Genomic DNA, 14291 nt, shown 5'->3' with positions numbered 1-14291 from the left:
CAAACGGTAAAATCCAACAAGTGGAGTCTGGGGAGGGTAGTGTACGCGCAGATCTTAACCCTACTTTGAGGGTAGATAGGCTGTTTCGGATAGACCCCCAGCTCAAGGAAAGATGAAGAGAAAGTAGTAGCAACGGCAAGATATTAAGAAAACAAGCGTAATAAAGATGTAGTAACAGAGATTTACAAATAATAGAATGAACCCAAGTAAGAGTAATGTTCCAAAAATAACCATGAGAAAGATTTATCTAGGAAACAGACTGTGCTAGATATATTGCACATAAAGAGGTTAAAAATATTCAAGAAGTAAGCTGAGATAAAAGGGCTTTTGCTGAAGCCCCAGGTAACTAAGTTGGGGACGTCCAAACATCCATATTTCTGTATTGAAATGGAAAGATGCTTTTTTTCTTGCATTAAATTGACTTTCCTTTCTGTACAAAACACGCTGAGGTATAATCAGTGCTATATTTTTGTATTCAAAATAAAAATTCCCACTATCAGCATTAAATGTCAAGTCAGAAATCAGCTCAAGCTTTGATTTACCACAGTTAGATTTGTACTCCATGAGAAAACCCTGCAAGAACTCAAAATTTAGAAAACAAAGATCAATGGGATTAAAGGATATACAAAAGATGGATGTACCAAAGTTTCTATTATTCCCTCTATTTCATTTTATATGTCTTTAGTGCCGGGTTTATTTACTGGCTATCGCTTTTGCTTTGCATCTATCTTCTGGTTTTCATGTTGTTATTTTTTCTATAATTTCTGTGGTGGTACTAATATTGTCTCTTTTTGTCTTCTTAAGCCGAGGGTCTTTCGGAAACAACCTCTATACTCTTTCGGGGTAGGGGTAAGGTCTGCGTACTAACTACCCTCCCCCGACCCACTAGTGGGATTTTACTGGGTCGTTGTTGTTGTTATTGTTTAGTTTGACAAGGCATAAAGTTTAAGAAAGTAAAGGACACTTATGAATTTTATGGTCTTAATATGTTTAATATACCAAAATGCCCTTTGAATCTTCTGGTCTTATACATGTTACGTAAGATGTTGGAATTAAAGAGTTACTAAGTATAGAAAGTGACATTCTTTTCGAAACGGACTAAAATGGAAAGTGCAACACATAAATTGAACCAAAGGGAGTATAATTTAAGAACTAAAAATTTCTGTCCCTAATATGATGAAAGTGATAGACTAAAATAGAGGGAAAGCGACGAAGTGGGAGCACCAACAGTAGTAATGGTAAAACAAATTTGCTAATTGCTAGCGGGCGAGCACATCAGAGCCAAATACCTGATTCTAGCTGATTGAGGCTGGTAAGTTGGCAACCTGCACCACTATATGTCTATGATGCTCTGTGCCAAAAGATTTAACTAACAAGTATTAGCAGCCTGCATTTGATATCTCAAAGCATTAATTTTGGTAATGATTTAAAAATATTTGCAGGTTGAGGTTTGAGGAAAGAATTCAGCATACCACTGGAAATTTTACTGAAACATTTTAGCATAACCCTTCTTCTCCTGGTCTAGTTTATGAGCAATCTGTTATAATTGTTAACAAATTAGAAAATGTGTATTGTGTTCACATACTTGAAATTGCAAAAGAAAGTGAAGATGTTGCATTAAATATTTTGATCTGATAATGACTAACCTTCTTCTTTGCAGCAGCCAGCTCCTTCTTTATCCCCCCTGAAAGTAAAAATAAGAAATAAGGATGATACTTTCTCCGGACTGATACTCAAGGATATATACCAAGACCGGATAGTCAGAGGTGAAATATATTTATTTCCTTCATCGTACAAAATAAACCAGCCAAACAGAGTTTAATGTGAAAATTCTACCAATATCTTGAAGGCTTTTATATAATCAGTTTAGGCAAAACATACTGAAGACACTTTTCAACTCCGAAAGTTCCTTTGTGGAATGTAAGGGACTTATATGCAAGTTTGGATATCCAACTTGCTGAACCTGAAATTCACAGCTAAACACTGCAACCTTGTTTGGCGCCTAGAGAATCATCTAATACAACTTAGATTATACAGATGCACAAGCAGACAAGAAATAATACAGAAGAAAGTAAAAAGGAATGACAACACACACATTAATCACAGTAGCCAAATTATATTCTTTATACTTCAAAGCCAGAGTTTTTCCCCTTAAAATGTCAAAAATGAGATTGAACGTCACTAACCATTGTTTGGCTCTAACTGCAGGGCCTTCGTAAAACTTTCAGCTGCTGCATCTACAGCATTCATTGCCATATATGCCTGAAATAAAGCAAATGATGCTTCAAAGTTTTGGATATGTTCAATGCAGTAAAGTATGACGACATTAAGGTAGAACTGAATCAGTAATCATACACCATCAAGAAAGGAAAGCAGTAGAAGAATATTTTCCTATGATCTAATGTTTCTCCTGAATATAGAAGTAAACAAGGATGTTTGAGAACAAAAATGAGGATTAGTGTCAGATTGATTTTATGCCAAACTTGGTGTTAAATTAAAGTTTGACGATAAGCCTAAGTTTTGTTCCGATGGACTAGATGAGGATGTACAACATGAAGTTGCCTGGAAAAGTACTTGTGTTTGGCAGTTCAGAGAAGCGAATGTACTAATTATGCTCTGATATCTCTAAACCGCGTTAAACATACGGAGCAAAGTGAAATTCCAACACCAAAAGGAACTAACAAAATACGAGACAAGCTTGAAAAAGGGACTTATGGTGCAAAGCTCGTTTCCCAGTGAAGCCTAATCACCTTCATCATGAAAGAAGAAATTCATTTCCAACTCAGAAGAAATAGAAGGTTGGTTGACCAACCAATGCAAAAGAAAAAGAATTTCGTTCAGCCCTATAGAAGTACATCGTAAGTTGTTCACCACATTCAGACTTCTAAGAACACTGTGGAGAATGATGTTAAGAGGTGGCTTTTATCATAATATTGCTGTCGTGCCTTTCCTTTAACAAATCAAGTCAAGCTTTCTTTCCTTCAGGAAATCTAGCCACTTCGACTATATTTTATAAATTCACACTCCAACCTGGCCTTGGCGGTAAAAAGCTTTGACATTGTCTCCTCCATCATAAATTGCAACATCAGCGTCCAACAATGCTCCAGCTAGGTCTCCTAACTTCAGCTTACATGCCTAACAAGAATGTGAAAATGAATAGGCTGAGCAAGACAAAAGTATAAGCTACATAGTCCAAAATCAAGATCAAAGTCTGAATATTTATATTCAATCAGTCTGAATATCAACAGTAAGTGGAATCAAAGAAGTTAGAAGACCATAGTATTTAAAATCAACAATGAAGATGTTCAAGGGATTTCAAAGATATCTAACCAACTAATGGAAATATTTTAGTGTTCTTCATGCATATAGACATTGATGGCCAAAATATGTAGACTAAAACAGAATCTTTCTTATATATATCTATAGGGAAGTAATATTAAGTACTAACAAAGCTGACTTTGGGAAGGTAACATCCTCAGGTTGACAAGTTCTTATACTAGTAACTGAAAGTCCTACTAAGGCCTACAAGCTTCTAAAGATAAGAAAATCAGTATGTAACACCACATAGTTGCAAGATAATTAAGAACTTACAGAACTATTTGCAAGTATCTGGGACTTTGTCTTCCTCAAATACTCGCTTTTTGCTGCATAATGAAGCAAATAATCCCCTCAGACAGATGGCCTAATTATGAGAAGCTCAAAACGATTTGAAGCAAAGCAAATCAGACAGTCATTTATAGCTGCAATTAGACAGTTCACCTTCATCAATGTCTTCCTTATCCCAGCATAAGTCGGTATAACGGACAGCCTTCCTGTACTTTCTGATAGCCATCTTATAATCTTCCTTCTGTCAATGAAAAAAATATAAGGGGACAATCTCATTTTGAAATAGAAAAAATGAGCATCAAAATCCAGGTTTAGATTAGCCCTTGGAAAAAAATTACACAAAAGTAGAGAAGAAATGGAGTCACATTGAGCTTTCTCTATCTCTCTCCCTCCTCTCTCATTTTATTTATATAGTTTTTTTTGCAATAGATCTTATTACTTGCTAAGAACAAGCTATCAATCATAGCTAGTTTTGAAAACATATCTGTGTGAACTTATACAACAACACAATGTATACTTGAAACAAACAAGAAACATCAGTTAAACTAGGAGTACCTTGTAATGTTCATTGCCAAAGGCTTTGATACAGTCAACAGCAGTTATCCACCAAGCAACTTCATCTGGTTTTACGTCAAGATCTATTGGCCAATCAGGGTAAGTGTCACCATCTTTAAAGAAGTTAGTTGTGCCATCATCAGCTCCCTCTGGAACTTCTCCACAATCCTCTACTACCACAGGAAGGTCAGGAAAATTATTTTCATTTGTTTTAACATACTCAATTGCACGAATCATCCCCATACCCCTAATTACTCTTCCAAACACAACATGCTTTCCATCTAGATGATGTGCTTGAGAAGAGGTGATGAAAAATTGAGAGCCATTTGTATTTGGACCAGAATTTGCCATAGAAAGCATCCCTTTTCTTTCATGTTTGAGTTTAAAATTTTCATCTTCAAATGTCAAGCCATAAATTGATTCCCCACCAGTGCCATCTCCAGCAGATATATCCCCACCTTGTAACATAAAACCTCTAATGACAAGATGAAAGAAAGAACCCTGCATAAGAAGCAAACAACAATAAAAAACTGGAAAAGAAAAAGCTAGACAGAAAGGTTAAAATGGAAAATCACATGTAGAGAACCAAATTATAGGAGTCACCAGAAAAACAATTTAAATAGGATAAAACATTAAGTAACCTAGACAGTGGCATCAGAAGTTCACATAATTCCAGAAAGTTCACCCAAATTTCTTTCTGTGACATTGGAACTGTTAAGTGTTATTCTCACATTGAAGCCTGATTCCCTGCAATTATATCATCATTGGCATTTGAAAATTTGCCATGAACTGACGGACGACGATCCATTCACCAGTAAAGGTGAGGCCTGTTTCACATAGGTGCAACCAGACTTACTTTCCTCCTTTTCATATATTTATTATTGGTGGGTACTTGAGCATCTTGATTAACAATCCATGAAGTTGCTTGATGTCAATATCTCTCTCAATTCGAAAATCCAGGATTTGACTTAATGTCCTCTCATTGATTCCTCCTAAATTGCATTGATTTATCCTAAAGATTTCATTTCAATTGAAATTTGGTTATTCACCATGTACGAGGATCCCCGCTAAGCATCCATGGCTGAATGGTTAAAGCGCCCAACTCATAATTGGCAAATTCGTAGGTTCAATTTCTACTGGATGCACGCCAATGGGACCCTCCAATAAGTCTATTGGAATGATGAGCCCCATTCTCCTTTATTTTTTTTCCAAGGCTAACTAGTAAATTCACACACACTATTCCTCCCTTGTAGAAATGTAGAACTGTATACGCTGAGAAACAAAAGAACAAAACAAAAAGCTCCGAGCCCTACTTGCACGAGAAGATGAGAGTTTAAGACACGATTCATTCAAAAAACAAACAGCAGCGAATCCAAGATTTGAACTTTAGGGTTTCGAGTATGAAATTCGACCACAGCACATCTGATTTAAAGGGTTCAATATCTATTAGTTGTATTTATTTAGTGGATTTTTTAAAACATATACAAAGTCTGAGCCAAAGCTACTGGGTAACACATAACTAATACTATACCTCCTCCCCCGAAACCGGAGTGCCGCATACTGCTATTTTTAAGTAAAATAATACAGTATTAAAGTCAACCCAATGTCAACTCGCACAATATAATTACATGCCGCGTACTTACCAACAACATAAATAACATAAAAAACACAAATAGGGAACTGAAAGAATGGGAACAAAGAGAACAGCCAAAATGCTGAAACTCACACAATAAAAACAACCATTACTCCTATAATTACTCCACTAGTTGGCATTGACGGTATGCATCCTCCATTAGGCCCGTTTCATTCTAATACTCAATTATTTGCGTGATAAGGAAAAATAAGAAATGCAAATGCGTAACAATATGCATTATTAGCTTGCAGAAACTTTATACGTGTAGGAAAATGGATAAACAGAATGAGAACCTTAAAATGGAGAGGGACACCAGTGTGAGGGCCAATGCCCTTCTCTCCAGTACAGAGAGCCCTGAAATTTTCAGCGGTTTTAGGGACAATGTCTTTGTAAAGCTCAATCACCATTCTTCCTTCAAGCTCTCCACCAATGCTTATGTCCAAATAGCACCTCGGATTCACCATTTCTTCTTTCCTCTTAATCTGGAGAAATGTTTTTCTATTGAAAAACCCAAAACCCTTCTGAGTTTTTGAAGGAGCGGTTGGTGCTGTACGCTACGGGGTGGACAGCATGCGCTTTTCTTGCTTCTGTCAATTCCAGTGGAGTGGAGTGGTACTGTTGGATCGTTTGGACTGTTGTGTGGGCCTTATTTAGCGAGCCCATGGCCCACTGTTAAGCTACTAAGCCCAATTACCTTTATAATGCGAAACGTAGAGCGCCAGCTGTCCCTGTTGCCAGTATAATAGCGACAAATTTAGTCTGCTTTTTGTTGTATTCTGTCGCTCAATAAAATTTCGCATCCTATGCAAAAATAGAATTTGCAGTTCTTTTTGTTTTTTATTTTGCATTTTTTGTGTGCTAATGTTGAAATACTGAATTTGAAAAGCATGAAAAGATTTCATTTTCTCTTGTTGCAAAAATAACATAAACGAAAAGAATTTGCAGAAACTCAAAAAAGAATTTGGACCAAAAAGCAAAAAATGAAGCTCTTTTCAGTTTAAAGTTGATTAAAACGTGATCCCAAATTTTGCCGAACTGGAATTATAAAATGGACACAAATTTATTCCCGCTAAATCCCAAATGGTTGCAAAGCTCCATCATAGTGACATTGGCAGAAACACCGTTTAGATTGCCGTCTGATTATGTGTTTATGACTCGGTTTGGATTGGTTTTTTCTTTAAAAAAAATCAACTCAAGTAAGTCGATTTTTCAAATATTAAAACTAAACCAAACCAATTAAGTCGGCTTCTTATTGATTTGATTTATATCGGTTTTTAAAATTTTCGGTTATTTATTCTTTTTCATAAAGATTGTATTGGTGGGAAAAAGGCACGACACGTGGACTACCATCAAGGTGACAGGGTAGCACACGTGGACTACCATCAAGGTGATAGTTGACACTTCCAATTAAAGGAATTAAAGAATTCAAGAAGGTACGGGAGAAACACCCCCGGAGTTTCTCTGGGAAAAGAACCGGCCCTGACAACTGGAAAAAAAAAGGAATAGGAACGGAATGAATAAAGGCCATAAAGAGGGAAGATGCACGAATCTATTATAAATAAGGAAGGGAAATCGACATTAATCGTGGTTACAAAAAATCTTCAGTAATAAATTCTTCCGTTGCAATTATATATGGTAACGGGTAATCAAGGCAGTTAATGCCATTAACAAGCCCAAATTAAGTGAGAAAACTGTTATAATTATGTACTCCTATATAAATGCCTAGTCCTCATTTGTAATGGTATCTGATTTTTGACCAATATATGTAATTATTCTTTTGCTTTATTCAAAAGGTTCCAACCGCAATTCTGGGAGAGAATATCAATTTGCTTCGAGTTTTCTTTCCTTGTCAATTATTTTCATTATCTGTCTTATTCTTCAAATTACTAAGAAAGTGAAGTAAATTTTGGTTATCAGTAACCCGATTTCTTCTTAATATTGACTTTGACCGAGAAATCTATTTTTGGGTTAAATAAATTGGTTCTGTTACCGGAAATCTTATAATGTGTTCACTTTCCAAACTTCATTTTTAACAGCTAAATATGTCAACTGCTAACGAGAATAACCAGATGAATCAACAAGGTGGAACTCCACCACATCAGCTTCGCGCACTGATGGACAACATAGAGGTGACCAAACTGTTGACCAGGATGCTTTGAAGAAGTTGATTGCTGAACATATGAATAAAGTGTTGCAGGCTTTTGTTAGAGGATTACCTAATGCAGAACAAACTCCACCACCAATTAATACAACAACCTTGGAGAATCCGCGTTCGGGACTCGGTAACTCTGGAAGTGGAGAAATACCAATGAATACCCAATTCTAGTTTACAAAGTTTAGTACTGACTTTGTAGAAACAACTGAAGGAGTAAAATGAGCGTATAGAGAAACTACCTGGCGTGCCTCATGTAATCAAAAGTGTGGATATTGAAAAGTATTCACAACAATCCTGGAAGCCAAGTGCAGCACCCTTACTGATTCCCAAAAAGTTTAAAATGCCTAATATTCCCAAACATGACGGGACGTCCAACCCACGGGATCATGTAACCGCGTTCACTACCGGCGTGAAAGGCAATGATTTAACCAAGCAAGAGATTGAATCGATTTTGGTTAAATTTTTTGGCGAAACTCTCACAAAAGGGGCGTTAACATGGTACTCTCTCTTACCTGAAAGCTCCGTTAATTCTTCTGCTGAGCTTGCATATTCATTTATAAAGGCATATTTGGGGGCTCAAAAAGTTCAAAAAAGGATAGAAGATATCTTCAAAGTTAAACAAGGGAGTACAAAATTACTTAGAGAATTCGTAGATAGATTCCAACGAGAGAGAATGATACTGCCGCGAGTACCTTATAATTGGGCGGCTATGGCATTAGCGAGCAACTCAAACAAGAAAAGTTCAGAAGCTGCGAGGAGGTTGAAATAAAGTTTGCGGGAGTTTCCTGCAACAACTTGGAATGATCTGTACAATCGATACAACATGAAGTTGCGGATAGAAGAAGATACGGTTGCACAACCAAGAGTTGATGAAAGACCACGTTAAAGACGCTCGGAATCAGAGAGAAGGTTTGGTAAAAACTGGTACGAGCCCTAAATGAGACCCGCAGGGCGAGATTCTCGATCTAAACAAGAGAATGCATGATTTGATTCAAGATCAAGGCAAAAAGAGGTGAGTTCTTCATCCAGATTCAAAAAGGAGAGAGATGCCCAAAGTAATAATTCAGGTACTCAAGCAAGAATAGGAGATTATAGCTTTAACGTTAGCACCTCTGAATTGGTGGTTGTTCTAAGGGGCGTGGGAGATAAGGTTCGATGGTCGAAAGAGATGAAATCAAATCTAAACAAAAGGAACCCAGATTTCTTATGCGAGTTTCACAATGACCATGTCCATAGAACAACAGATTGCGGGCTTTTGCAAGGGGTTGAACATTTACGGAAGCAAGGTTATCTTACCGATCTGTTCAGTGAGAAAGGGAGACAATCATACATGAAAAACATGCAAGAACCCCCAAAGCCTCCATTACCAAAGAGAACAGTCAATGTCATAACCGGAGGAGATGAAGTCAATGGGCTAATATACACAGCCGCAAAAAAGACATCAAAAGTTACTGTCACTCACGAGAAACGAGTTCGCCAAATCTTGGAAGGTGATAGTATAATGTTTGATGACAAAGATGCAGACGACTTGATGATTCCTTACAATGATGCATTGGTAATATCCTTACTTGTATATGATACTAATGTAAAACGAGTTTTGATTGACCCAGGTAGCTCAGTAAACATCATTTTATTGAGGTTGGTAAATAAAATGCAAGCTAATGACAAGGTCATACTAAAGGCATGGTCTTTTTCTGGATTTTATAATTCAAGATTTGTGACAAAGGAGAAGTTGTACTAGCCACGTTTGCAGAAGGAGTCATCAAAGATACAAAGTTTCAGGTAATAGACGCGGACATGACCTATAATATAATCTTGGTAAGGCCATGGATTCATGATCCACAAGGAGTTAGAATATGGGATTAGGTTTATATCTAAGTTGATTGCACGTTTTGACTTCAATTGTACTTCCACAATGTTGATTTGTGTATTACTTTTACTTTACTCTATCATATGCAAAGATAAAACTAAGGACAATATTTTTGGTTTTGAGTTGTATTTCAAATGATAAATGAATCTAGAGTCGTGACTTCCACCTAGGTGGCTACTTATTGGGTTGTAAACTATAGGGAAAGTTTGATTTATCGGGATCTTGGTATAGCAATCACATGCAATTGCTCACTCTATACTTCTCGGTAGTTTGAGTGATTTTGTCCAATTTGGCTTTCTCAAGTACAAATGGGTATTTGCACAAATCAAGTGATAATGCTCAAGTCGGGTCTTACTATCTCTAGATTTGACCCTTTAATTGGGTCTATCAATTTCTTGAGTTTATCCCAATTCCTTGTTAGCCAAGTTTTTCTAAATCTAGTCTCTCTTTCTCAAGCAAAGACTAGGTTAATTAGGCATGAATCAATGTTTGCAACCATTAATTCTAGATATTAAACATAAACACGGCTAAATATCACTAACCCAATAACAAACAAGCCCTAAAATTAAAAACCTATTAAGTATCCACACTAGGGTTGGGTCACAACCCTACCTAAAGATTTAGCTACTTAGAGAAAAAGAAGAAATATAAGAAGAAATTAAGATAGAATGCATAATTATAGATTAAATAAAGAAAAACTAATGTTAAGAAGTCAATGTAATACAAATTTACTCAAAGAAGTGAAGAAAAACGCTCAGGTGCACCTCTGTAAACTAAACTTAACCTAAAAATGACAAAAAAATTGTATTTATACTAAGCTGAAAATATCTGACAAAAATACCCCTACGGAGGTTATGTGGCCGCATAATTTTGATGCGGACCGCAAAATGGCCTTATGCGGCCGCACAATTCTGGTATGGTCCGTACATCTGGGAACTTGGGACTGGAACTTGAGGTCTTCTGTGGTCCGCATAAAAGTGATTGCGGCTGCACTTAGGATTCTGCAGCTGCACAAAAGTGATGCGGTCCGCACTCTTCAGTTTTTAGACTTTGATCAACTCTCCGATTCTTCAACCTTACGGACCGCATAATAATGCTTGCGGCTGCATTTGTCCTTCTGCGGCCGCACATTTTTGGTGCGGTCCACACTATCTGATTTGTCAATAACCACTTCTTTAAATCTCATTCTACGCCCGCACTAGAATTGTGCGGTCCGCACTGCTAGCCTCTTTGCCTAGTTTTGGATTTGTTCACTTTTGGCTCTTTTATGAGTTGATTTTGACTTATTTGGCTCGTTTCCCAACATTCCTGCAAGTAAGCATATTTTGTTAATTTCTGGGAATATCTTTAAGCATTTTTGAGCTAAAACTCAAGTAAAAGAGAGGAAATAAGCAGTCAAAATCCATACTTATCAATGTCCCATCCACGTTGCATCAAGTTATCAAATTCCCTTCACAGTGGGGGATCCTACAAATCTGCGAAGATCAACAGGCTTCATGAAGTATTAATTCAGTGGTGATTGCAAACAAAACAGCCAAAGATGCAGATGCGAAATAACATTTAAAGAATTCAGTTAAGGACACCTCTGTTCATAACTCAATTGCAAACGCACAAGGGCAGACTAATGTTGACTCAAGACCCGATGCGATTCAAGATCCAGAGGAAAATGAGAACATTAAAAGAACAATGAAGGAGCTCGAGGCTGTAATATTATTTTTCCACTGGTGAGATAGAAAAGTTCACATTGGAGCAAATTTGAGCCCATAAATTAAAGGTAAGTTAAATGAATTTTTACGTGCTAACGCAGATTGCTTTGCTTGGTCGCATTCAAATATGACAGGTATACCACTAGAGGTGTTGACTCATAAGCTAAATGAGGATCCATTACACCCACTTGTCAAGCAAAAGAAAAGAAAGCAAGGGGCCTTCAAAAATCAAGTAATTCAGGATGAGATACAAAAACTTCTAAAAATTGGTTCAATACAAGAGGTAAAGTACCGTGACCGGTTATCTATTATTGTTTTGGTTCTAAAAAAGAATGGGAAATGGTGAGTCTGTGTTGATTATACTGATTTAAATAAAGTTTGTTCTAAAGATTCATTTCCTTTACCACACATTGATTAATTGATTGATTCTACCGCAGGTCATGAGCTTTTAAGTTTTTTAGATGCTTATTCTGGTTATAATCAGATAAAAATGGACCCTCTAAATGAGGAAAAACCTCGTTTATCACAGACAGGGGGACTTATTTCTACAAAGTCATGTCATTTGGTTTGAAAAATGTTGGAGCCACATATCAAAGATTGGTGACCAAAATATTTCAAGAACACTATAACGACCCAGCCGGTCGTTTCGAGAGTTGTAGCCTCTTTCCCCTATTTCTTACTTCTTTTGTGTTCTACAGTTGTATTATAACTTACCAGGTTAGTTGGTTTGAGTCCGGAGCGATTTCGGAGTGAATTGAGACACTTAGTCTCTTAATTGAAAGCTTAAGCTGGAAAAGTTTATCGGATGTCGACTTATGTGTAAATGACCCCAGATTTGAATATTGATGGTTTCGTTAGCTCCTTTAGGTGATTTTGGACTTAGGAGCATGTCCGGATTGTGATTTGAAAGTCCGTAGTAGAATTAGGCTTGAATTGGCAAAAGTTGGAATTTCAAAAAGTTTGACAGTGAGTGGACTTTTTGATATCGGGGTCTGAGATTTCCGGAAGTTGGAGTAGGTTTGTGATTTCATTTATTACTTGTGTACAAAATTTGTGGTCAACCTGACGTGATTTGGTAAGTTTCAACATCGGTTATAGAATTTGAAATTTCAAAGTTCATTAGGCTTGAATCCGTGTGTAATTCATGTATTTGATGTTGTTTGAGATCGTTCGAGGGTTCGACTAAGTTCGTATGATGTTTTGGGGCTTGATAGTATGTTTGGTTGAGGTCCCAGGGGCCTTGGGTGAGTTTTGGGTGGTTAACGGATCATTTTTGGACTTTGGTTGATGGCTGATAACTGCTGGTGTGATTAATCTGGTTTTCTCTTATGCTTTCGCGAGGGAAGTCTCATGTTCGCGAAGTGTTCTTGGAGGTTGATGGAGGTTATTCTTCGCGTTTGCGAAGATGGGACCGTGTTAGCGAAGGTTTGGTCAGCGGAGGCATCACGAACGCGAGAAGTGGAATTCATTCACGACGAGGAATGAGGCAGCTGGGGACCCCAGCCTTTTGGTCTATCCGTTCACAGGGCAGGGGTCGCGTTCGCGAAGGTTAGAGTTGGTAAAGCTTTGCGTTCGCGAAGATTTGGTCGCATTCGCAAATGGTTAAGTTGAGAGGCAGTCAGAATTGGTCTATGCGAACGCGAGAGGATGGCCGCATTTGCGAAGAAGGAAAATCTGGGCAGCCGTGTTAAATTTTAAAAATGAGGGTTTGAACCATTTTTGATATTTTGAGCTAGAGGCCACGTATTTGGGTGATTCTTGAAGAGATTTTTGAGGGGTTGATTGGGGTAAGTGATTCTTACTTGGTTTCGGCTAAATTCCATGTTTATGCCTATAATTTCATCATTTAATTTGTGATTTGGGGTGGAAAATTAGGGAAAAAGAGGAAGAGTCCTTGAGTTAGATTTTTGAGCTTTTGAATGAGATTTTATTATCGGATTTGGGTAAATTTGGTATGGTTAGACTCATGAGTTAATGGGCTTTCAGGTTTTGTAACTTTTGTCGAATTTCGAGACGTGGTCCCGGGGGTCGGGTTTGAGCCGATTTCGGATTTTGGCTATAATTTAGTACTTTTCTTGTGGAATTGATCCATTTAGCCTTATTGATTGTGTGTACTGCTTGTGGCTTGATTCGGGACGTTTGGAGACCGACCTGAGAGGAAAAGGAATTTTGGAGTAGAATTTTGCTCGGATTGAGGTAAGTAACACTTTCAAACTTGGTTCTAAGGGTTCAAAACCTTGAATTATGTGTTGTACGGTTGGTATTGAGGTGATGCACATTCCAAATGATGGGCGTGCGAGCGTGCACCGTGAGAGTGGTGCCCTGGTTGGTTCAATGGCACTATTTAGTAGTACTATCTTGTTGATATCCGTATTTTTATCATATGATAAAATAATTGAGCTGTCAATCATGCTAGATATCATGTTTAGGCTTTATGCTAGTACTGTTGGGACTCATAGTGGTCGTTTCTTGCTGTCACTTTACTGATTTTATTGATATTTCGTACTCAGTCATGTACATACATTCATATCATATCTCAGTCTTAGTTATTATTTATTGATTCATCATATTATTGTTTGGGGCTAGTTTTCATGATATTTTGAGCCCGTGAGTGAGACTGGAGAGATTGATGACTGAGTGAGGACGAGAGCCTGATTATTAGTGACAGTTGTGGGATCGGGCTGCACGTCGCAACGGTTATATTGATGTTATGATAGCGCTTGGGCTGTAGGATCCCCTTCGGAGTTTTTGAACACCCCTAGTGAG

At 37.5% G+C, this 14291-nt stretch overlaps 1 protein-coding gene across 2 annotated transcripts; it reads right to left on the bottom strand.

Annotated features, from left to right (window-relative positions):
* Positions 1 to 143: 143 nt before the first annotated feature.
* LOC107803362 (peptidyl-prolyl cis-trans isomerase CYP40-like) lies at positions 144 to 6405 on the bottom strand. Of its 2 annotated transcripts, none has more exons than XM_016627062.2 (10): positions 6088 to 6405; positions 4162 to 4662; positions 3760 to 3847; positions 3592 to 3644; positions 3031 to 3135; positions 2187 to 2262; positions 1647 to 1684; positions 1473 to 1537; positions 1290 to 1387; positions 144 to 573 (listed from the first exon to the last, which is right to left on the bottom strand). In XM_016627062.2, the coding sequence occupies exons 1-8, from the start codon at positions 6256 to 6258 to the stop codon at positions 1484 to 1486; spliced, it is 1086 nt and encodes a 361-aa protein (XP_016482548.1). In that variant the 5' UTR covers positions 6259 to 6405; the 3' UTR covers positions 144 to 573; positions 1290 to 1387; positions 1473 to 1483. The 2 variants fall into 2 exon arrangements, with proteins under 2 accessions (XP_016482548.1, XP_016482547.1); XM_016627061.2 differs by having other exon boundaries at positions 1290 to 1351.
* Between the last annotated feature and the right edge of the window lie 7886 nt (positions 6406 to 14291).

This window comes from Nicotiana tabacum, chromosome 3 (genome assembly GCF_000715075.1).
Source record: "Nicotiana tabacum cultivar K326 chromosome 3, ASM71507v2, whole genome shotgun sequence".
Taxonomy (NCBI): domain Eukaryota; kingdom Viridiplantae; phylum Streptophyta; class Magnoliopsida; order Solanales; family Solanaceae; genus Nicotiana; species Nicotiana tabacum.
Note: the sequence above shows the minus strand (reverse complement) of the source record. Positions and strands in the feature narration are given on the sequence as shown.